The following is a 25,678-nucleotide window of genomic DNA, read 5'->3' as shown; positions in this document are numbered from 1 at the left end:
TTTGGTTCAGGTGACTGCCTCTACACCATCAGAATAAAATGGTTTAACAAGTGACCCATCACTTATCCCAACTAGCTTTCCTCATCAAGTCAAACTTTCAACACACTTGGAACACAAGGCTTGGTTTAAATCTAGCCAGAGCTGCAAACACTGCGCACATGCTAGGAAAAACATGCATGCACTCAAGATGCAAACAGATTTCACATAGATCAATCAAAATTATGCCAATGGTAAGACAGAGCATCCAAAATGCCAGGCATCACAAACAGGAGTTGAAACCGACCTTGACCTTCAAGCATCCCTCACTAGAGGAAAAACCTTGGGCACTAATCATGATGAACTCCTGCACAATCTCCAAGCTTTACATAAATGTAGGCTTTAATTGCAACAATTATTCCTGCAAAAAATAAACAACCCAAACTAGAGGCTTCAGAATAACATCCCAGAGCGCACGGGTGCCTTTGTGTCTCCATCAAAATGTGGCTGCCACTGACTGCATTAGTGATCAGGAGTTCTATATCACACTATGTGGGAACGGGATAAATAGGCTGATGTGAAACATGATGGCAGAAGGTGTCTCATAATGCAAGAAGAAAAAAAAGGTAGCCACCCTGCAACCGGAAAGGGCAGTTGTGCCACAAGGCCCTTCATTGCTCACTACAACCAGTGCCCCTTTATCAAACGTAATGTCATTGCTTTATGGCCCATTAAGTGGGCTTGGTAGCTGATACACTGCTTAAGAAAGAGCATGAAGGCAGGCTTCTTAAAAATGCCTCTCTCATGTCACAGGTGCTGTTGCTTAAATAAGGGTTGGCAGTTTAATTGTCCCCATGGCCAGCCATCGATGCTTACCTCTGTCCAATGGCCCAGCTCCCAGCGCGGACAGTCACCCTGGCTGCAAGGCTGCTTGATGAGGCGAGTCGACAGGTCACACTGGGAGTCCGGATGCCTCTCCTGGTTCTCACCCACACAAACGGCAGAGCGAATCTGCTCACCTCCACCGCATGTCTTGCTGCACTAAAAAGAGGAGAGCACACTAACCGATTGGCTGGCTTGTAATCAGCCGAGCATCGTTTTCGCAATGAGCTCAGTCCGTTATTGCCAATGGGCATCCGAGGAAGGACTGTCAGCAAGAATGAATGCGTGCCAGAGATGCAGGAATAGCACCCATAGTGGGAGCATTGCAGGGGAGAAGGAAGCAACATACCTTGCCTCTTTTCCTACACCTCCTCAATTTTTAGGAAATGAGGCAGATGCTGCTGCAGTGTAAATGCATGAAAAGAACGTTGAAATTTCCCTTTCAAAGGGCTCCAGAATTGTGCCTAAAATAAAATATTTTCTTCATTCCGTCATAATGCTAGATTTTAGTACTGTGGTACTTTTCTGGGTTAGTGCTTCATTTTCTTTGGCAATTTTCAATAGTCCTGTTGATACTATGAGGCACAGCACAATACTACAAAAATTATTTTGCTACTCCAAGCTCACGCCAGAACAGCCAAAAAAACCTGTAACATTTTGTAGTTTGTTCCGGAGGGTATTACGTGAATTTCACAACAATGTGCAATTGATATAATTCATTCAAATATGTCAGCTCGGAGTGGCCTAGGAATATGGCCAATTCTTCACATGGCAATCTAGGAGAAAATGCGCAAAGGTTCCTGCAACGAGTGCTGTACCCACTCAAGCAGTGCTAAATGAGCAGAAAAAGCTTTATCGGTAACCCAAACAGCAGTAATTGCGGCTCGATGGGGAAATGGAAAAAATATGGCTATAGGCCCAGCAACAGTCTCAATGAACTGTAAGCCACCCAACTGTCACGATGTGGGTCATCAAAGCAATGAAAGCGTGAAGAGAAAATGCCACATACGAGGTGTGACACAAAAAAACGAGACTGGTCCAACAAATTATTGTACTTACAGAATCAGTTCTCTGTGACATTATCATCTTCAAAGTAGTCGCCTTCAGCATTCACACACTTCTGCTTTCGGTGCTGGTAACAGTTCTGTAACAAGGTTTTTGGAAGGCCCTTCCGGATATGCTCCGTTTTTACCTGAACCTCTTCAAATGAGGTAAAATGGGTTTCTTTTAAGCAAGATTTAACTTTAGGAAATGAAAAAAAGTCGCATGGAGCCAAATCAGGTGAATATGGAGGATGCTTCATCACAGTTATGTTTTTGCTGGTCAGAAACTGCTTGACAGACAGGGCCTTGTCCTGGTGCAACCGCCATCCATCAGTCCACAACTGTGACCCTTTTTCCTGATTCTCTTACGAAGTATTTTTAGTACTTCAATGTAGTAGTGTTAACTCTTTACAATCCCACTGTTTTTTTGAAGCTACACAGTTAGTCTCGTTTCTTTTGTGTCCCACCTCATGAAAGGAGGGCCAAGAAAGGGTAGAAAAGAGAGTGCATAACCCTCAGTCTTCAATCAAGGTGCATGGTATGCACACGTACGGCCTGCCAGTCCCCGTACTCCCAGCGGAAGTTGCGACATGGCTCCCCGCACTTCTCCACCTCAGCCGGCTTCAGCTCACGTGCCTCGCACCGGCTGTCAGGTACCACCGTCTCCTGTCCGCCCTCAGAGCGCTGCAAGCACTGCACGGTACGGGTCCGCACACCGTTGCCACATCGTGCTGAACACTCGGACTGCTCGCCAACGTGCCACCTGAAGGATGACCGAAATGTGCGGAGATCAGCGTGGAGTATGAGACAGCACAGAAGCATGGTGTGGTGTGCAGCTTTTTAGACAGCTCGCGATTTCTACCATCATGGGAGCCTGGTTCTAACAGCTATTTGGCACACATGACGCAAGTTGCGAGAGTACACTGCATGAAGGTGGCATATGGGCATATCTGCCATGCACAGCGCATCAGTGTGAGCGATGTGCAATATCCAGAGCGGTGAAGGTATGCTAGTAGTGTCAATTTCTGGCAAATACACTTCCACCAATTCGTCACTAAGCATGGAATTGGCCATTAATGCCAATCATAACCCAAACGCTCCCAAGATAGGACGTCAGCACTACTCTGATGTGGACTGCCTTGACAGCATCTGTGCTAGCTACAGTCGAGCCCACATAATGAACCAGACGGTCATGCAAATTATGCAAATTATGCAAATTTGGAATTCCCATTTCTTTGAAAAATAAGCTGCTCAGAGTAGAACCTATCAGTCATATGCATCTGGCCGAAACCAATGCTGCAAATAAGCTGCTTTAAGGACACAGTAAGTGTTCGAGCCTCTGGGATCCAGCGAGAAAGCAACCACAATGCAAGTGCATGCAGAGTTCCCAGTGTAAGTCACCTTTGTGTTAACTGCTCCTGTTGGCCTCCCAATTAAGGTACCTCCTACAAGGATCTTGGTGCAATGTTTACGCTCAATATGCTTTAGTAAAACGAGCTTTTGGCCAAGACGAGCGCAAAGTAAGGAAAAACACACACGATACTGACAATCGCTATACACTCATAACTGATTTTATTTCGCCAACGCATGGAAAATATAAAGGTTCTGCCATGGATGTGTGCACAGGAAAGAAGAAAGAAAGAAAGGACACAAGCCACTTTCAACATAAAAACATTTTCACACTGTGTGGCACGTCTTCTAGGCAAAAGCAAAGATCGAACTGCATGTGAACTACTGTAAGCTTACCATATAAGTCTTCTAGGCAAAAGCAAAGATCAAACTGCATGTGAACTACTGTAAGCTTACCATATAAAAGAGGTGATTATTGCATAAGTGATATTTCAATTCACTTATACAAAGCAGATTATGACCTTTTCTCTGCCACACGTAAGATGTGTCACACGGTGTGAAAATGTTTTCTGCGAACATGCGCACTTGGTTGTCAGAGCATTTTTATATATATTCGTGTTCTTTCAATAAATCATGCAGTTGATAGTCAGCGCTGTTCCCGTCTACTCGCTTGTCCTATGTTTGTTGCGCTGTGTATTTTTAAAAAATGATGCACCAACTAGCTCAATTCACAGTCCTTTTGCGACACTTGTGCTGGCGGAAAGAGAAGCAAAGAAAGAATCACCGTCATAATGTGCGCAAATGCGACAGGCACGGAACGGTGCCGCTTGCTGGTGATCGGCAAGGCAGAGAAGCCTCGCTGTTTTAAAGGCATCAAGACGCTTCCTGTTGATTACACCGCAAAACAAAAAGTCGTGGATGACACGGGAAGTTTTCACCGACTGGCTGTGCAAGCTAGACAGGAAATTCACGGCACAGAACAGGAATGTTCTCATGTTCGTGGACAACTGTACAGCTCATTGTGACGTGAATGGACTGACAGCAATCCGCTTGGCGTTTTTGCCTAAAAACACGACTTCTGTGCTCCAGCCTATGGATCTTGGAGTTATTCAGAACTTAAAAATGCTTTACAGGCGCCACCTCCTAGAGAGACTTCTTCTTTGTTTGGACAGTGGCAAGTCGACATCGATTTGCTTGGAGCTGTCCACATGCTGGCATCATTGTGGAATACCTTCAAGCCGGATACTATCAAAAATTGTTTCCGCAAGTGTGGCTTCGGTGACGCCCCAGAAGCATGCAGCGCGGAGGTAGCGGAGGCTTCGTCTGATGATGACTCCGTCATGCTTGACCGTGGCTACGCGGCTTTGTCGGAGGGTGTCGCCTTTCTACGTTGACGTTGACAACGGTGTGGAGACGTCTGGGCCCTTGAGTGATGAGGATATAATCGCAGCTGCATGTGCTCCACAGGGCTCACGGGTGACGAACACGGCTGAAAGCGATGAAGAGTCCGACGAAGGTGACGATCCGGTGCCACCCCCTAGTGCATGTGAAGTAGCGCCGGCGCTCGATCTCGCTGCACGATACTTCTCCGCCGATGAGAATTCGGATCCTGCGCTGGAACTCTTGGGCAAGCTGCAGTCGATGCTTGTAGAGTCGCGGCACAAAAAACACAAGCAAACGCACATTACCGATTATTTTTCCGTGTAAATAAACATGTTTTGAAGCTCGCTACTCACACGAATGCATTCCGGTTCTTGTTTGCGGCGCATGACTGACCGATTAGTCCCGTTCATTCGCCGTTGCGGCTCGATTGCAAAAATTATCGGAATCGCCCTCCATAAACGTGCAGTAGCGCCTAGCCCTCTTTACTCATGGAAATGAGTCAACATGTGGGCTCGGCCAGTACGGTCGGCCACGATGGCGCTCATTCCAGTGCCCGACTGCTAATTCGAACTCCGCTTAATTCGAACAATTTTCTCGGCCCCTTCGAGTTTGAATTAACGAGCTTTTATTGTACTTCTGTCAACCTCGACGTCATCAAATAAACCTCCTACTTCTTTTCATTTCACAACAACCTTTTGTTGCGAAATAAATTTCATTTCAAAGCAACAGCCAACATCCGATTTCAGCCTTTATTGATTGGCACCTCTGTGGCACACACTGTCTGTGATCTGTGCACTGCCTGCGACATATGGCAGCAGGCAGAGATAAGATTGTGCAGACATTGCAATAAGCTATCAAGGAGTAACTCGTGACCAGTATTCAAACTTCTCAGACTGCTATCAGGAGTCGAGCACTGGCAGTAGTTCTGCTTTCAATGCTGCTCCTGCTTTGTGCTAACCACATTTCTTGTGCTTACAGTTTTCACAGCTGGCATGCATGCACGAAATGGCTAGCCTTTTGGGGCACGCTTTGCCAGTGGTTAATCTCAATGTGTATTTTAATTGCTTTTGTTTTATTCTTTTTTTTAACAAAAAGTGGATATCACTAGACTCTGAACACAATCTTTGATCCCTGTGCTGGCTGGAAGCACGTTTTTCAACTTCAACGGTAAGTGTATTGGGGCCACCTTCAGGGTTTGTACAGGATAGAGAAAAAAATTCAAGAATATTCAAGGACTTCAAGGCCCCTCTGGATGCTTTTCAAGGACCTACAGTGCAGCTCTATTAATTTTGAGACAGCATGTTCAAGGAAATATAGACTCGTTGAAATTCACTGGTCGCTGACCAAGGTCAAAAAACGAAAGAAGTGAAAGAAGTTTCGGGAACGCTACGCTGTAGACATGTCTCGTTTTTTAAGCTTGGTCAGTGACCAGTGAATTTCAACCATGATTCCTGACCACACGGTATGCCGTCAAACCATCGACTAAAATATAGCCTCACATTTATTGCACTCAATGGCCAAGGCATACCAAGCAAAGTTCGAGGGACTTCCTCAAGCTTTGTCTCAATCTCTTTCTTCAGATTTAACAGTTTTTCGCCCTTAGCCTCTGCAGCTTTTCTAAGCGAGTTTGATTTTATAATCTTAGCATAGTCATTTGCTGAAGCAGTCAAGTCACTGCTTCAAGGATCCTACTTTCCTGTTGTCACGCTGTTCCTCAGCACAGCGCTTTTTTTACTGCTTGACACATTCTTGTTTGTGCCTCTTCCAAATGTAATGATGTCTCGCAGCCTTCCGCAAATCCTTTGTGATGAAAATGTTAAAAATACCCCCAGCTTCTTTCCACTGCATCGGTTGCGAGATGTAAGTTCTCTAAGCAGATCTGTCGGTTGACGCTGAAGCCTCTCTCAACAGCTGCTTGGCCATGGCTCAACAAAAGCAATAATTTTACAGTCTTCCAAAGTTCTACATGCACTGTGTAGGCACTGAACTGCAAGAGCTCAATAAAAAATGTGTCTAGACTGGTGGCTTCCTCGACAAGTCGCAGTTCTTGCGCTCAGTATACTCTGCAAGTGCTGGTCTGTCGATCTCACCGCTGCTATGGGGGCTTCCAACACTTCCTTGAGGCCTGCCAGGCACTAGTTCGGCCTGCATGACATATGCCGAAAGTCAGGTCACGAATGACCTCTAACCGACTGTAGGACTTTTTGCATTTGTTTTGCACCTCTTCACAATTGGTTAAACTGTGTAAACTAGGGCCACTTTTCCGAGTGGTGCAAGATTTTTCAGGCCTTGTACATCCATTTGCAGCAAGCCAGTGAACCCTGTTGCCGAAGAGAATGACGAACACTCAATAAACTTTGTCGTCAACTTCCTGACGATCGTTTCTCTTGCCAGAAAAAATAACATGGGCTTGTCTCTCCGTCAAGAAAGGCTTTAGTATGGCAGCGACCTTCCACTCCTCAGCCACTACTAATGTGTTCTGGGTGAATTCAACAATGTGCTGAAAACACTTGGGCAGGCTCACTTGCTTCTTCCTTGCAGATTGTAGACATTTATGCACGTCATTCCAAAGTTCCAGAGCTCTTTCGTTGACAGGCACATTCTCAGCCCAGTGATGCACAACATATTTAGAGGAAACTTTGCTGGCCCAGTGACTGCTGAAAAATCCTGTATCCTAGCTGGGGCATCCTCAAACTGCACACAGGCTAGACAAGTCCCCACTCACTGCAATGCCTACTTTGTAGGCTTGCGAACTGTGTGGAGGCCACAAGTGCCTAAGTCGAGACACTGCACTTGGTAGTTTTCTTGTAGGTGGCATTGGAGCATATTGAAGAACTTGAGGTTAACATTAGGTCCAAACATTGAGATTTCAAAACATCTTCGCCAGTGCAAAAGTTCCAGTGTACTCAACACATTCTCTCGGTGTCCATCTGCCATCGAATGCCCCATAAACACAGATGTGTAGTATCTCGTGGCCACTTTTTTTCGCGAGTCCCAAAATCTATCTATTTGTACACCCATTTTTTTCGCCTGCAGCCACTCGTTCGCAGGCTCATCAAAAAGTATGACATAGCTTTTGCACTGGTCTAAATCTTGGTGCAGCGATGAAAGAAAAAAAATGGTCACAGACCATGACAAGTCACATAAGCACATTTCTTTTCACTGCACATGAAAAGCCTTTAGAGATCTCACTATCAGGAAACGTGCGTGAACAGCTTGCCTGTTTTGGACGACAATCTGTAGGAGCAGTGGAATGAGACTAACTTCAGCGTCCACAAAATGTCCACATCTGTCAAAAGTTCATTGACCTTGCATGTGCTGTCAGCATCAGATGACAGCAATGGAGCATCAACGGGTTGCACGTTCGTGCTGGCAGTAAAATATTCGCACGCTGAACTTACCACTGCTCTCTTCGTGTTTTCGCTGTGCTTGACTTTTCAATGCACTCTCTCCCATGGAAACTAGGTCGAAGGATTTCTCGCATGGCTTGCAGTTAACTTGGTGCAGATTCGCTGCATCCGGAGCCACCTAGTCCTTGCAGTCAATGTGGCTCGGCTTTGAAATTTACACTTTCCAGGCATTCTTGTTTTATGTCGAGCAACTGCTGAATTCATATGCAGAGAACTTCGTCTATGAAAAACGTCGCGCCTAGTCAAATGCCAATGCACGTGGAAAGCAAAACAGCAACAAGCCGAGCGGTCGGCGATAGAGATATGACTAATCTTTAGAACAGGCGATTACACCATTACACCACATCAATGTGGCCGACCAATAACGCACATCAACCAAACTTGTGAAAATTCCAAGAATTTCTTTTCAAATGTCGAGTGGAAGCATATGCTCAAAAAATAAACAACTTCCTATTTCAAATAAATTTTGAAAGCTTCTTTTAGCGTAAATCACGATTCCCATATTTAGAACAAAATTTTTCAAGGACCTTAAAGGGTTAAAAAAAATTACTTTTACGGGCCCTTAAGTAATGCCGAAAGTTGGGCAAGTTGGTTAACGTTCATGATGGAAAAAAGCGCGAAAAAGTACATGAAGGACGGAAGGAAGACACGGGCCCTTAAAATCAGATTTCCAAATTCAAGGGCTTTCAAGGGATTCAAGGACCTGTGCGCACCCTGCACTTTGTTATAACCAAGTGGTGCGGCCATAGTTGTTCGTTTTACCTGAGACTCAGTGGCCTAGCCCAGACAGTACGCATTTTCACAGTCATCATTATCAGCCTGACTATACCCACTGCAGAGCGAAGGCTTCACCCATCGTTTATAGATCCTTTTCAGTTCTTTCAGTTCTGAAACTGCACCTCCAAAAGCAGCCGCCCTTCATGCCTAGGCACTGAGATGGCGCTGTGGTCGAAGTTTGCTCCACGCCGACTATGCGCCGATACGGCAGCGCGACTGATGCTACAGTAGCTGCGTGCACTAATTTAGTTTTTTTTTTTTCATACAAATATCCTTTTTTTCTGTGTGAGTGACTATGAATCCTCAGCTGTACTGCATATGTTACCCTGCAGTTCAATGTGGGCGCCGACTGGGCCATGAATTAATAATCTGTTTACAAGTACCTCCACCGCCAAATGGCCATTTGTCTTGCAACTGGGAGGCAACGGTATTTCGGAGAGCCAAATTGTTGAGAACAACATGAAGCGTGTGCAACACACACTACTGGGAAGAGGATATTTTGCTAAATTCAACAATCATGTGTTCACCAAAGCAGTGGTCAAAATCTAGCGAGCGGCATGGTCCCTCAGGAGTCATGCATTTCCTAGCATAGGACCTAATCATCTATATTATACATCTGTCTACACTAGGAACAGTAAAAATCTTAAAAGAAGAGCCACCAAAGTTGCACTCAGTGACACAATGCAAAGCGATGTGCGGAAGATACTGAGTAAATCAGCCTAGTAAAATTTAATCAACTAATGGGGAAAAAATTAGCACTTTATCGTCACTTAGAGATCGGCAGCTCCGGATAAAATTGTGCATTGATCATAGGCTTATTTTTTTTTTCATGCAGGAATATTACTAAGAGCTATTGCCGCAGTTCGCGAAGTAGTTGCGGAATATCGGGCTGCGGACAACTGCATGGTGTCGACGTTGCCCATATGGATCTGACAATCACTTCACTAAGGGATGTAGAGACGATTGTGCATTTTTTTTTAATATTATGCAAGGCTTGTTGGACCTTTAACAGCGGAAGGACTGTCTACTTCAAACAGGAGGAATTTCTTATTAAATATAAGAGGGTGTAAAGCCTTTGAAAATGATGAAGGTTCAGAAAATATAAAGTGCACTATATTAACCCATGTAAAAAGAGCGCTTCGCTGCCGTAATTTTGAGGCTGGCTGATTCGTGCCGTTTTAGCCAGCAGAAAAAAAAAAAAGCAAACAAATTAATAACAGGATGTGTGCCGATCCTTTATAAGGCAGTCTTTTAATTCCCTCAAGCCTCCGGTTCAGATGGCATCAGCTGTCCAGAGGCTTCAAACGTACGCCTCGCACATTGTTTTTTTTTCAGGGTGGGGTGTCTGTTATAGCTCAAAAGAAAAATGATGAGGAAAATGTTGATTTGCATGGAACGCGATGAAAAAAGGGTGAGCATAGCAAGCACATACTCGCTTTCAAGATAATCTACCTAGATCACATTGGAAAATCTAAAAATAAGGGGACACTGGTGCTCCGCTGTTAAGAAGCAAGAGCGTTTCGCACATACAGACAATGCTTGTCAATTTTCTTTTCTTTTTTTAATTTTTACAATTTTTACTCCCAGATATATAGCATCTGCTAACTTTGTCTTTTTATTCTGAGCAGTACACCTCTTAACGAAGTTTTCATTTTTTCAACTATATTTCAATTATTCAATCGATCAATTGCACACTCTAAAATTTACTTAATTAGCATCATAGAGCATTGGCTTCCATTCTGAGCATCCTGACACCATTGAACCCCCTTTTCATATATATTTGCTTCCAATTTCTTTAATTAGCTTTAGTGATTTTGTTAACTCACTATCGTCTACCACAAACCTATCGGTCATCAATCACTAGAACTAAGGATTACCACAGTAAGACTTCGTTTACTCAGGCCCCCCCTTATATCCGAAGCGCGGTGCCGACTACAACTACTACGGCGACGAATTTTCAATCGAATATTTGCATATCAAGGGGGAACAGCGCAAGTTACACACGGACAAAAAGGGGAGGACGAGACACACACACGCACACTGTGTGTGTGTCTCGTCCTGCCCTTTTTGTCCGTGTGTAACTTGCACTGTTCCCCCTTGCAATGAACCGACTAGCCCGCAACATTTTGTACTTGCATATCGCTTAACACCTAACGTGACTGGCAAGATTAAATCACCGTTAAGCACATGGTGAAATGCACACACAAAAAGCGACTATTCTGCCCAAAGCGATAATTATCGCAGACGCCCATTTTTTTTTAAGCATCAATCGTCCTTACTGTCACGTCATTCAAGTCCATAAATCTATAAAGCGCACATAATGACGCCACAAAGCGCGAGCAACGTTACAGAGCAGTTCAGGAAGCAGAGCGGAGCACGGCGCTTCTGTAGCAGACAACGCTCTTCTCTGGCGCAAAGGTCGACAGTAGTGCCATAGTGGCGGGCGCAGCGGCGGGCCGCCTGCTTCCTGCGGGCGCACCAAGGAAATACAGAACTGGAAAGGATCTAGAAATGTTGGCCTCACCTATATTCCTCCAATTAACCCAGTCCTGTGATATCTTATTTGTAATAATTGTTTTAATACCCTTTTATTCGTAATAATTAAGCGAGCATTATATTTGCAGCCATTAAAAGTGGGCTTGACTATACTCTGCACAAAAGTCTTTGCTGGCACACCACAGTCACTAAAGTGAAAATGCATTTAAAACTCAACGCCTATTCTGCCCTGCATGGTGTACGTACCACAGTGTGCAATGGAGGTTGCAAGCTTCAGCCAGTGTCTGTGGCTTGGTGCTGGGTTCACAGTGGATGTCGTCAACAACAACGGAGTCTGGTCGCCTTTTGCATTCTGGTCGCCTGTGCCGATGACCTGTGATCTCGAAAGCAGTGTGACCGTGAGATGAAACAAATACGAATCCTTTGAATTCTCAGCTGCATTAGGGTTTTCTCAAGTATTACAGCATATCACCTTGAGAGACTTAAGCAATTTACATCCACTGCTATAAGCACACAGAAAACATCTTCAGAAAATGCTTCATGTGGTGGGCAGCGTAAAATGACTCATTTCCTGCGAAAACGTAGGAAACATTTTAAAAGTTAAAATGCGTGTTTAGACAGACAGCTGGCTAATGACAGAATCTGCAAACGTTCTAACACTATAAAAACCCAGTCCTTTTGTGTACAGTTAAAACTCAATTTAACGAAGTTGAGGGGAGCCACGCATTAATTCGTTAAATCGGGAACTTCGTTAAATCGATAGAGACATTCCTCGGTCATTTAATTCGATAAAATCGATTATTATACAGTGTAGCGGCGTCACAGTATCATAATTGCGAAGTGTAAACTTGATCAAAATGAAATTACGTTTTGAATGGACGCAATAGCGCCACTTATATGAAGAAGCAGAGAAGTTGTACTGTTCAATCTTCCGAAATGTAACAATAGCAGCACTTGCTCATTATGCTATGTTGCTACATTGAAACTGCGGCCTGCGTTGACGACCGACATTGATAGCTAGCGCGTAGGAAAAGAAGCAAAGAAAATTGTATGTCGGCAATAATAGTGCCGAGGGACTAAAACTCATTTCCTAAAAAAAGAAGTGCTTGCTTGCTTTAGTTTGTAAGCAAGAACTGCACAATTTTTTCGTGTCTTTCTCCTGCATACTGTCGCAACAGATCAAGGGCATCCAGAACTTAACCCAGTGTCGGCAGCAATTCCGCATGCTGACACAATGGGACGATGGGCAAGCTTTTTACCGTTTCCAAATCCCCTGAATTCAATTCAATAAATTTACCATTTTGTGCCGCGCAGTTTGGCAAATGTGGGATAAAGTTTCTCCACGATGTTACCTCTGGCTCACAGTCAATAAGTTTTTGGCTGTTTTAAACAAAATAGACTAAATATAATTTTTGGTTTTTATTTTTTGACATAAAGTCTGTTAAATCTGGACTGATAGTGAAATTGGTTTTGTTATTTCGAGTTACTCAAAGCATTGGACCATATGGGCGTCTGAAGAAGGGATTAGAATATCTTTGTTAAATTGAGACTTTCGTTAAATTGGATTTCATTACATCGAGTTTTGACGGTAGTGCTTTTGAGTCCACCAAACTCACCTTGACACGGAGAGCTACACTCGCTAAAATGAGGACTCAGTTCCCAATAGTAGCGGCGTTGGTCCCGAATAGACATTGTGTACTGGAACCGGATATCAGGTGACTCCACTTTGCCCACGGTTAGGACCTAAGGACAAGAATCAAAATAAGAGCTTCTGCAAATGGCTTCAAGGTTCATTGTGTTCTGAAGCTCAATAACATGAATGAGGGGAAAGCGAATTACTTGAAAAACTTGTGCGCCTGCTGATTCCATCAAACAAGCCCTTTAGGACTCATCTAAATCTGCAGTAAGCGTTTCTCATGGAACAACCAGGAAGTAATGTTATCCTATATCGCACAGTGCTGTACCACCGCACAAAGCTACCAAAAGTATCCTGAATTTTCTCATTTTTTTCTAAGCTCAATGTAAATCACAGCAGATGAGAAAATTCAGGACGCTGTTCATATTGTTACTGAGCGGTATCCGCTGACCGTGCTGACGAAAAAGAAGTGCGACAGACTCCCAGAAGAAGAAGACGCAGACGAGTGCTGTGCTGTGCGAGTACTGTGCTGTGCGAGTGCTATGCTGTGATCATCCTCAGTGGTGTGGACAACTGCCGTACTGTGAATATTTCCCGTAACATCTCTTGGTGGAGGTGAATCTTTCGATCCCCGTCACAAGCTGGATCTCCGCAGCGGCCGACGCATCATTACCACCACTATGACTACTGACGCCGCTACATCTACTGCCGCCGCACCTGCTGTCGTCATGGCCCATCCCCGTGACCCCGGAACCTTCTGTGGGACCGACGACGTTGATGTCGACGACTGGCTGACCCTATACGAACGAGTCAGCAAGCACAACAGGTGGGATCCCACACTTATGCTTGCTAATATCATCTTTTACTTGACTGGGACAGCGCGGGTGTGGTTTGAGACCCATGAAGAGGACCTCACATCCTGGGATATCTGTAAGCAGAAGCTCCACGACCTCTTCGGAAAGCCCATTGGCCGTCACCTTGCCGCCAAAAAGGCGGTCGCTTCTCGCGCACAAACGTCTACAGAGTCTTACATCACTTATATACAGGACGTCCTATCCCTATGCCGCAAAGTCGACCACGCCATGCCTGAGGAGGATAAAGTCGGCCACATAGTAAAAGGCATTGCCGACGATGCTTTCAACCTCCTTTTAAGCAGGGATTGTTTCACCGTGGACTCTGTACTACAAGTGTGCCGACGTTTCGAACAAGCGAAACAGAGGCGCATATCTCATCGTTTCGACCGGCTACCGAACACTGCTGCCAGCTCTTCCTGTGTCGATCTTCCGCCTCCTCGACCGCCAACTAATGACACTACTTTGACCCGCATCGTCCGCCAAGAGCTCGAGGCAATGACTTCTGCAGCTTCACTCTTGCATTACTCCGACAATACCTTGGCTACAATATCACTCATTCAGGCTGTTGTTCGCCAAGAGGTTGCCAATATGGGTCTTCCTTCTACCTGCTGCACCGACACCGTGGATTCAGGACCTGCCCCTCCAGTAATTGCAGCTGCCTCACCCACCGCCGGTTTCTCACCCCTATATCGCTACCGCAATCCGAATGAGTGGCGTACCCATGACAATCGTCCCATCTGCTTTAATTGTTCCCGTGTTGGCCACATTTCCCATCACTGCCGTAGCCGTTGGTACACGCCATCTCATCAATTCGCCTACGTCGACCGCCGCGGAGACTATGCCCCTCGCTATACCTCACCTTGCCCCGACCAGACCACTGTTGACCCTGGTGTCCCTGCTCGTGCTGCCAACCGTTCACCATCCCCGCAGACCCGACGCTCGCGTTCTCCTCTTCCTCGCCGCCGTTTCTCCCCGTCCTATTCTAGCCACATACCGGAAAACTAGACAATGCAGCTCCCGGAGGTGACGCTGCATTTGTGACCCGGACTGAAAAACCTCTGCTGACCCCTGCCCTACAAAATAATCGCATCGACGTCCTTGTGGATGGTGTTCCCGGTTCTGCTCTCATTGATACCGGCACCCAACTGTCCGTTCTCAGCTCCTCATTTCACCGTCGCCTCAAAAAAGTCCTTACTCCAGCCGTCTCGCCCACAGTTCGCGTCGCCAATGGAAGCCCTGCTGCCGTGGTTGGCATGTGCACAGCGCGAGTTACCATTGGTGGTCGTCATGCTCCAGTGTTGTTCCCCGTCCTCCAAGAATGCCCCCCCCCCCCACGTTATCCTTGGCATTGACTTTTTAACAGCCCACTCTGCCCTCATTGACTGCTCTACCGGCCTACTATGCTTGGACTTTCCGCTCTGCTCTGAAGACCCCTCCTGCTCACCCCGCCTTCGATCAGCACAGTTCTGCCGCCTTCCTCCTGAAGCTGCCGTCTACATCCCTATGTCACCCTTCCCACCCGTCCCAGACGACGACTATCTCGAGTGTCCCATTACTGATGTCATCTTGCAGCGGCACGTCACCCTTCCTCATCTGATTGTGCATATCTCCCAGAACCGTACCACTCTCCCGATCCTTAACTTCAGCTTATAAACTCAATTTTTGCCCGGTGGAATTTCACTAGCAGAGCTGTCGCCAATGACCGATTGTGCCATTTCAGCTCTGACTACCGAAAATCCAAATGCCGTCCCTGCAACACCTCCCTCGTCTTCTACATTGCGCCCTGATCCTGTTAAAAGCATGATTGCAGCTGATCTCCAGCCTGAATTCGCCGCAGAGTTAAAACAGCTTTTGCTCACCTACAGTGATCTTTTTGACTTCGGTACCCGCCCATTGGGTCAAACCACAGTTGTCAGTCACCGCATTGACACCGGTGATGCCAGTCCTATTCACAGGCGGCCCTAACGTGTTTCGCTTGCCGAGCGACATGAGGTCGACAAAATGTTGGCGAACGACATAATTGAGCCTTCCAGTAGCCCCTGGGAATCCCCTATTGTGTTGGTCAAAAAGAAAGATAACATTTGGAGATTCTGCGTTGACTATCGTCATTTAAATAAGATAACCAGAAAAGATGTGTATCCTCTTCCGCATATTGACGACGCGCTTGATACTTTGCACGGAGTCAGCTACTTTTCGTCCATCGACCTTCGTTCCGGCTACTGGCAGATCTCTGTCGACGAGAGAGACCGTGAAAAAACAGCGTTCATCACCCCTGACGGCCTTTATCAATTCAAAGTCATGCCTTTTGGCCTTTGCAATGCCCCAGCAACCTTCGAACGCATGATGGAGTATTTGCTCCGAGGCTTCAAGTGGACCACTTGTTTGTGTTATCTTGACCATGTAATAGTTTTCTCGTCTACATTTGAAAGCCATCTCCGTCGCCTTTCTACAATCCCAGCTCTTTTTCGGCGCTCGGGACTGCAACTAAACTCCAAAAAGTGCAGCTTTTGTTACCGACAAATCAAAGTCCTTGGTCACTTGGTTAATGCTGCCGGCGTTCAGCCTGACCCCGACAAGATTCGTGCCGTCAGAGATTTTCCCACTCCACGTTCATCCAGCATGTTCGAAGCTTTATTGGCCTATGTTCTTATTTCCAACGATTCGTCCCGAATTTCGCAGCGCTAGCTCGTCCTCTCACCAATCTCCTAAAGAAAGACGTTTCATTCTCCTGGGGGCCTGAACAAGTTGCAGCTTTCTCGGAACTTACTGCTGCTCTCACAACTCCACCCGTCTTGGTCCATTTCAACCCATCTGCCAATACTGAACTCCGCACCGACGCAAGTGGCCATGGCATTGGAGCTATACTTGCCCAGCGACAACACGGCCACACAAGGGTGATTGCGTTGCCAGCCGCCTCTTATCTACGTCCGAACAAAATTACTCTATCACAGAGCGAGAGTGCCTGGCACTTGTTTGGGCTATTACAAAATTCCGTCCTTATTTGTTTGGCCGGCATTTTACTGTTATAACAGACCATCATGCCTTGTGTTGGCTTTCCTCCCTCAAAGATCCTACAGGCCGTATGGGGCGCTGGGCGCTTCGATTACAAGAGTATACATTTTCCGTCGTGTACAAGTCCGGCCGGCTTCACCAAGATGCAGACTGCTTGTCCCGTCATCCCGTCGACTCCCCTAGTCCTACCGACTCTGACGATGACGCATGTGTCTTGTCTGTGTCGGCCTTTTCTGACATTGCCGACGAACAACACTTAGATCCTTTGCTCCATTCCATTATCCTCCGTCTGACCTGTGACTGACATGATCCATCTCTTGCCTTATATGTACTCCACGAGAACACCCTATACCGACGCAATATGCGACCGGACGGCGCAGACCTTTTGCTCGCCGTTCCTCAACATCTGCGTTCCACCATCCTTGACCAGTTTCATGATGCTCCAACGGCGGGCCACCTGGGTGTCTCTCGCACATACGACAGCCTGCGCCGACGCTTCTACTGGCCGGGGCTCTACCACTCCGTCAAGCAATACATTGCCGCATGTGAATTGTGTCAGCGTCGAAAGAAGCCCGCAATTTTGCCTTCAGGCCATTTGCAGCCGATCCCCATACCCACTGACCCGTTTTCCTGAGGTGTTGACCTTCTTGGGCCCTTTCCAGTTTCTGCCTCAGGGAACAAATGGATCGCCGTCGCCACCGATTACGCTACGCGGTATGCTATTACCAGAGCCATCCCGACCAGCTGTGCCCCAGACGTCACTGACTTCCTCCTAGAAAACGTGATTCTACATCATGGTGCCCCTCGTGAACTACTAACTGACCGTGGCCGCTGCTTTCTGTCGAGAGTGGTTGACGAAATTCTCAGTTCGTGCTCCGTCCGTCACAAATTCACCACAGCCTATCACCCGCAGACCAACGGCCTCACGAAACGCCTAAACCGTACCCTCAGAGACATGCTGTCCATGTATGTGTCTGACGACCACCGTGATTGGGACGTTCATCTACCCTTTGTGACATTCGCCTACAATTCATCTGTCCATTCTACCGCTGTGTACTCCCCATTTTATCTGTTATTTGGCCACCAACTGTTACTGCCCTTCGACACCTCACTACCCGCGGCAGACGCCACCAGTACTTACGCCAGTGATGCCGTAGCCCGCGCTTATGATGCCCGCCGGATAGCTCATGCCAGGCTCTCTGCATCCCAAGACTCTCAAAAGTTCCGGTACGACAGTCGCCACCGTGACGTCCACTACCCTCCTGGGTCACTCGTCTTGCTGTGGCTCCCGTGCCGTCGCGTGGGCTTTTGTGAAAAACTTTTGTCCCGTTACACAGGCCCTTACCGAGTTTTGCGCCCCGTGACAGACGTCACATACGAAGTTGAATCTGTGCCTCCGAAATCCTCGTCCAGAGCGCCATCCTCTGAAATAGTGCATGTGTCCCGCCTGAAGCCTTATTATGCACGTTCTGTTTCACAAACGTAGAGCGCACCGGGACTGTGCTTTTCCCGAGGGGGGGGTAGTGTTACTGAGCGGTATTTGCTGACCGTGCTGACAAAAAAGAAGTGCGACAGACTCCCAGAAGAAGATGCAGACGAGTGCTGTGCTGTGCGAGTGCTGTGCTGTGATCATCCTCAGTGGTGTGGACAACTGCCGTACTGTGAATATTTCCCGTAACAATATCTTTGTGCAATACATAGCACTGGGCAAATATAGAACATTGCTTTCTAGCTCATCAACAAAAGCATAAAAAGTATGCTGCTGATTCAGGGTGCTGATCTACATCCGTACTAACTTCAGCATCGTTTTCATGTTTGCTTTTATGGACCAACTAGAAAACAACCATATTGTATTTCATACACAATTTGAAGTACATTCTAATTTTCACAATGATTTCACTTGAAAAATTATGCTGCTGCCTTTTGCCTTAACGGTAGCTGCCCCATTAGACTTACTTCATTGGCTTTACATCTGCCACTGTAATTGGAAAGGAGATGTGCAAATTATGTTTTTTAAAGCACTCCTTATTGGGAATTTTCCTGACCTACAGGCCTCATCAATGCGGCAGAATTATGAAGCACTGCTTTCGATACCAGCCTAGGTGAATTTACACTTGCTTGTCGATAGTGACAACATTATTTGAGCCGAACAGTCTCTTCTGATGAATGCAAAGCAATAAACGACAGACCAGAGTGGCATTTTTCAGTATAGCCGGTGTGAAAACAGAGCAGTACATATTTAAATCCCAGTAATACGGAAAGTTGAGCTAGTTGGTACATGATTGCAAATTACGGGGAACGGGGAACCTGGCAACATGTTGTCTCAAGTTTTTTGCAAAGTAATTTATGTTCGCTTTCCGTAGTAGATCCATTTCTCGTTCCTAATTCAGTGGCAGTTGTAGAATTTTTGAAATGCAGTAATCCTGGTGTGTGTGGCATGTTCAGTATTGATGTGCAGGATTTATTCTATTCATTATCGCATAGTAGGCTCCTCCAGTGTGTTAAAAAATGTATAGAAGAGGAAAATGATGAGGGGGCATTCATTTCAAAGTGCGGTGCATCGGTTGGCTCCTTTTTAGAGCTTTTGTCTTTTTATCTTAAATCCACATTTGTTGAATGGGAGGGCAGACTATTTATACAAAAATCTGGGGTGTGCATTGGCTCAAAAGTGGCTCCAGTTCTTAGCAACATATTTCTTTCTTACGTGGACAGATCCATTAATGACAAATTAGGTAACTATGTTAAAAAAGTCTTCCGATATGTAGACGATTATCTGGTTTTTGTTGAAGCTCAGGACTTCAATAGTCAAGTGGAAATGGTTTTAAAAACATTTGTAGACTGTGGGTATGGATTGGAATTTACGTTTGAATTACCGGAGGGAAATCAGCTTCAATTTTTGGATTTAAGATTGGAAAAAAAGTTGGATCATGTTTGTTGGTCTTTTTTACAGCGGTCGGAGAAGCCCTTGCTTAGTTACCGTTCAGGTCATTCGAAGATAGTAAAATGTGGCATTGCAGTGTCTTGTTTAAATTCTGCTGTTACAAAATCATGTGTTCACGCCATAGATAGTAGTTTCAAACAACAGGTCCAAAGGTTAAGGTTAGCGGGCTTCCCAATGGATGTGATAATTCTAGCTATCAATAAAATCATAAAGAAGATTAAGGCTTTTGGTAGAGAAGATACACAAGTCCATATCAATAGCGATAGAAAGAAGTATGCAGTGATCCCGTATATCCATCGGTTATCCCACAGGCTTAAGCAAATCGGCTGTAGATATGGAGTTATAGTGTTATTTTCGGTTCCTAATAAGCTGGGCAAAATTTGTGCGGTTGTTGACAGAAGGGCTAGAGATCAGAAACAAAAAAGTAGAACAAGAAAAGGTGTGTGCCAAGTGGACCATGATTCGCGTTTTGTCGCATGTGAAGAAGGGGTTGTGTATGAAGTACCTTTCAAATGTGGGAAAAATTATATAGGGCAAACCGGCAAATGTATTAATACGCGCCTGCGCCAGCATAACACTTCTTTGAATAGTGCCCCCTCATCCAATTTGGCCCTTCATTACAGGGACTGTCATTTGAATAAACCTAGTGGGTCAAATGTGCCTAGTAGGAAGAAATGCCTACCGCTTTTTAACAAAACCAAGATTAAGTTTAGACACAAAGATCAAATGATTAGAGAACTGTCAGAGTCATATCACATCCATAAAAACAGTGACACGTGCGTGAGCTCACCATCTGTAAGCATCCAAGAATGTGAGATTGTTTATCTGGATACCTAGGAAAAATCTGTGAAGCGCATGTGCCTTTGGTTGTCTTCTGCGAGTATTTAATCTGTGTTCTTCGAATAAACGTTCAGTTGATAGTAGCGCCTGTCCTTGTCATTACTCTCTCGTTGTTGTTCTCCGTCGCAGCGCTCGTAATTTGCAATTTAAATCCCATTACATGGAAATGTCCAACTGGTGAATTACAAAAACTTCGGGGTACGCTCCACCTTTAAGGGCTGATGGCTTCTGCCTGCAGTGCCACTTGCAAATCCTCATTTGCATGCACGCACATTGCCACTTGCCTAATCATTATTCCTTTAATTTGTGCTCCTATTACCTCACACAAACTCATTAGCATACAGCCATAAGTGACCACATTATTGACGATTTCCATTCGTCAATTTCCCAAATCAAAACCGAGTCGCCTAAGCACCTACAGGGCAAATCAGCCTTGGCTGACCAGCGGAACATGCAAAGCGCACAACAGAAGTATAATGCTGAGGTAATTCTGGAATCCTAGCACCAAAATGTGTTGCGATTGATAAATAGGTGGGAGTGTGGCACGAGCAGCACTCTGCACCTTGCTTTCGAACAATTTTAACACTGCAGACGTTTTTCGATAGATGACGTCATCATCATCATCATCAGCCTGACTATACCCCCTGCAAGGCGAACGCCTCTCCCATATTCCTCCAATTAACCTGGTCCTGTGGGAGCTGCATCCACTTGACCAGTCTCATCTGCCCACCTAATTTTCTGCCGCCTCCTACTACGCTTTCCTTCCCTTTCATGATAGATGACATATGCATCACACACAAAAAACGGTGATGCTGTGTCCTCTGCTGATATCTCTGAAACGACTAAAAGCAGCAATATGGAAGCTCCTGACAACTCAATGGGATGCAATCTTGAGACATCCCACCGACCAAGTACAGTGCCAGGTCATGTCATCTGCCAGAGGCATGCTCATGACTCCACGACTTCACAACACTAATAACAACGACATCAATGCCAACTTTCCTGCAGGAGGGCCCTGAACACATAAGGTCAAGTAGGAAAGGCCCAACGGTTATCAATTCTTTATGGCATTTCACAGAATACAACAGAGCGAATTTTGTCCACCATTGCCTTTCGTTTTACCCAACAAACCTGCCCCTCTTGCATTTGTTTGTACCAGAAGAGATACTTTAAATATGTGAATACAGTCAAACCCACTTATAATAATATTGAAGTGCCACGAAAATAACATTGTTATAACCAATAATTGTTATATCTGGACTCAGCCAGAACAACAAAGAAAAGATGAGAAACTTGAGAAATTTTATTAAAGAGGAAGTAGCTTATAGCTTTCATTTATTTGCAGGCAAAAATGTGTAATCAATCAGCTTAAATATAATATGACTGGTTCACGCAAATGTTATTATCATCTTTCTGCAGGGCATCCAACTGCTGCACAAAGCCGAGTGAAAGATTTTTAGCACTAATGATGTCCTGCAGGGGCTTGATCACTCTAAGTACTTCGTGATGTGGTTTGGCTGGCATGGTCGTAGTGGTGAGAGTTTTTTCCCAGCTAGGGTTTGCACTCAGTAACTAGATTTAATTGTTATAACCAATAATCTACTGCTACAGCATTGCTATAGATGCGGGTTATTTTACCATAGAACACATGAAAACGTTGATGGTGATACGGCTATCCATTGTTATTATCAAATGCAGTAAAACATCGTTACAAGAGACATGGTTACAAGAGACTCTCAGTTTGTTTGTTTTTTATGCAAGCTTGCCATAAGGCATATTATAGAAACTTGTGTAAATTATTTTCGGTAAGGAACCGGAGCAGGCTTCCACTCTTTTGCAGGTCCTTAAAGTAAATTCTTCACTATTTAGAAGAGACGCAACTCATGCAACGCAGCTGACTCGTACCAACTTGAGACGCATCAACTCGTATGTGCGGCAATTTATGTTTCCTTATCTAAATTCTGTTCCATATGAGTGTTCTTTTTGTTGCAATATGTCAGGAACTGAGAAGGAGTGCCCCCTCTTGACTGGGAAGTCAGTCTCCGTTGTTTCAGTCACACAGGAACGTTATGACAGTAGCTGAAAGAACGGGGACATTTTGACATCTCAGTCAAGAGGGGGCACTCCTTCTCGGTTCCTGACCACATTGCAACAAAAAGAACACTCATATGGAACAGAATTTAGATAAGGAAACCTAAACTGCCGCACATACGAGGTTTGAGAAGAATTTTTGCTTACAAGAGAGCTTGGTTGCAAGAGACCGCTTTTTCGGGTCTCTTGAGTGTCTCTTGTAACGAGGTTTTATATATTGTTCAAAGCGGTATTGTTATAAGAAGGTTTGACTAACAATGTTTAATCATGTGCGCAGGAGGAAAGAAACAAATCAGGTAACCTTTTCCCAAAGCACTCAAGCTCACCATGTGCCCTCAGTTTGCTCACAAGCTGTGGATGGGAGGCATAAAATGCATGTTGGACATTAAAGCAATTCTTATTAGTCCAATGCTGTTCAGTTCCTGTCATAGGTGCTGACCGATTCTGAGACATCGGGTGTGTGGAGCAATTGAAATGCAGAAAAGATCAGAAGGGATGGAATTCCAGTAAAAACAACTGCACAATTTCAGTTCATCTTCTCTTCATAGATAACAAAGTGCCATGTCATGACACCCTTATGCTGTGATAAGGAAGCATGTTTTCGGGCTTGTAAAAATACCTTTTTGTTGTCATGTTCCCCACATGCCTATTCAGGGAGCAAAACAATTTGCACGCAGCCAATAAACGATGCAATTACACCTGTCAATCCTCTTTTCGACTAGTTTGAGACACCATCGCAGCATGGCATCAATTGCGTGAAAAACAGCAACAAAGCCGCAAGGAAACGTTCACATATCATACGTCGTCTCTATAGAGGAGATAATGTTTTTGTGTTCATGGAGGCATGCCTGGAACATTAGCAATGCTGTGTCCTACCCACCAGACTATTTTGTGCACAATACTATCGAAAGCGTGCTACGTACCATAAGGTGTAGCTCCTTCCCGAGAGGCTTTGTGGCATTGATGCGTTCCACTGATGCATTAGAACCGCTGTACTCTATGACAGTGCCCCCATAACGGATGGTCTTGCGGAACATGCTCACTGTGAAGTTACCATTCAGTAGGTACTCGTCTTCGGCACTCTTCAATGCTGCATCCCCAGAAGAAGTAATAATAATTTTGGAAAAAGGCAGGCAAGAGAAACGCTTGTTCTGATCTTGTAATGACTTAGACAAGCCTGTAAAACCATGCAATGCATTAGAAATAAGGGCATTGGATGAAAGTTCTAGGCGTTTTGCACATGGCTTCTCAAGCTTTGTATATTGTGTTAATGAAGAAAAAGACTACACAACTGACTCAGTTATCAAGTAATAAGAAAACAGCTTATTAGGGAAAACGCCACCTTACATGCACCTACAAATATATATTCTTGCACACAGAGCAAGCGATAATCGAATGCAACCTCGACTGGACCTCGGCTGACTTAGCACTCCGCCGATTACAATTTGAGACATGTGATTAAAAATATACAGATCATCTATCTCCTGTCATTTTCTTCAAACATTTACTCTTTAGATATGACCAAAAAATGTGATACTCTATTTTTCAGGCTGCAATTCTCTATGTTCCATATTATTTCTGCAACACATTTCGAGCCTGTCCAAATGTTGCTCCAAACAAAAGGCACTGCTAGACAGTTTCCTACTTACCAAGATAGTTGTCATCCTTTTCGAATCCAAACTGATGAATTTCCACATAACTGGCCCCAGCTGGAATTACTGTCACAAAGTTGTAGCCTGTAAATATATTGCGAGCTGGCATTGTAACATATTGTAAAAGCAAGCCCTCAGCGATATGTTGAATGACATAAGCTCAGCTGTCATTGTTCACTGTCAAAACAAAAATGGGAAGTTGCCTCAAATATTGCAGATAAGTTGAACCTGGATATAACGAAGTTGACAAAAGTTCAAAATTTTTCGTTACATGCAGGTTTTGTATGAAGGCTCGCACGAATGATGCAGAAACGAAACCGAAAGGCTTCAGATATCAGTGAAGGTGAATTCACCCTTCAGGCATTTATTTTACAGTAAAACGCTGCGTAATCTCTCCTTGTTTCCGCGCGAGCGAAGGCACAACACGGCATTCTAATGAAGCTAAATCATGTAATGCTCCTTTGTCGTCGTGCGAGCCGACGAAACGGCGCAATACGTTGATTGCGTTCATCACCTCCTTCGCGGTGGGCACGTCACACGGATCTGGCTCACAGGGACACAGACATCGGGATTATGCACGCTTTCGGCAAGTGCCTCATCATTGATTTCTTCCGTAGCTACAGCGGAATTGTCGGCAAACAAACACCACCTTTGCTGCGTAGCTCATCCCACACTTCGGCCACATCGGATGAAGCTGAAGTCTCTTCTTCCTCGTTGTCGGCACCAGGCTGTGCGTTTTTTGTAATCCCTGCTTTCATAAAGCACTTCTTGCCAGGAGGCAGCAAGCATTCCAACTGACTGATAAATATCGATCTTCAGCTCCCGTTCCAGACGGATGTTCAGAAAGCTTCTGTATCAGTCGGCGCCAGTAACAGCATTTAAAACTGTTGATTATTCCTTTGTCCAGTGGCTGTATTAGTAATGTGCAATTAGCCGGGAGGTAGTGCAGTTCGATGTGAGACAGCTGCAGGCCTTCAACATGGTGCGCAGCGCAATTTTCCAGAAGTAGGCAAACTTGACTGCCTTGCCGCTTGACATCCTGGTTGAACTCTTTCAGCCATTCAGAAAATATTGCCCGAGTCATCCACGCTTTAGTGTTCGCTGTGTATTTCACAGGCATATGCTCCGTCCCCTTAAAGCACCTGGGACGGGCACTTTTTCCCACAACTAGCGGGACTCGCTTGTCAGTGCCGTCGAGGTTGGTGCACAGTAGAACTGAGTTTGCTCTGCTTTCCGCCGCGGCAGCCATCTCCTTTAAGTGCTAGCGTGCGGCCCGGAAGCATCTGATAAAAGAGAGCCGTCTCGTCGGCATTACAGATTTCAGCCGCTTCGAAG

At 45.3% G+C, this 25,678-nt stretch overlaps 1 protein-coding gene across 6 annotated transcripts in view; it reads right to left on the bottom strand.

Moving 5' to 3' along the window:
* Nucleotides 1–25,678, bottom strand: part of AdamTS-A (ADAM metallopeptidase with thrombospondin type 1 motif A) — a 638,686-nt gene that overhangs the window by 119,343 nt on the left and 493,665 nt on the right. For all 6 annotated transcript variants that reach the window (XM_084579539.1, XM_084579541.1, XM_084579538.1 and 3 more), the window contains 6 exons: nt 24,341–24,427; nt 23,615–23,781; nt 12,934–13,060; nt 11,564–11,690; nt 2,454–2,664; nt 853–1,017 (listed from right to left, as the gene is read on the bottom strand). In XM_084579539.1, coding sequence (XP_084435665.1) covers nt 853–1,017; nt 2,454–2,664; nt 11,564–11,690; nt 12,934–13,060; nt 23,615–23,781; nt 24,341–24,427 — 884 coding nt within the window. The remainder of the gene's footprint in view (nt 1–852; nt 1,018–2,453; nt 2,665–11,563; nt 11,691–12,933; nt 13,061–23,614; nt 23,782–24,340; nt 24,428–25,678) is intronic.

This window comes from Amblyomma maculatum, chromosome 9, assembly GCF_055883805.1.
Source record: "Amblyomma maculatum isolate TAMU_Amacu chromosome 9, ASM5588380v1, whole genome shotgun sequence".
Classification (NCBI taxonomy): domain Eukaryota; kingdom Metazoa; phylum Arthropoda; class Arachnida; order Ixodida; family Ixodidae; genus Amblyomma; species Amblyomma maculatum.
Note: the sequence above shows the minus strand (reverse complement) of the source record. Positions and strands in the feature narration are given on the sequence as shown.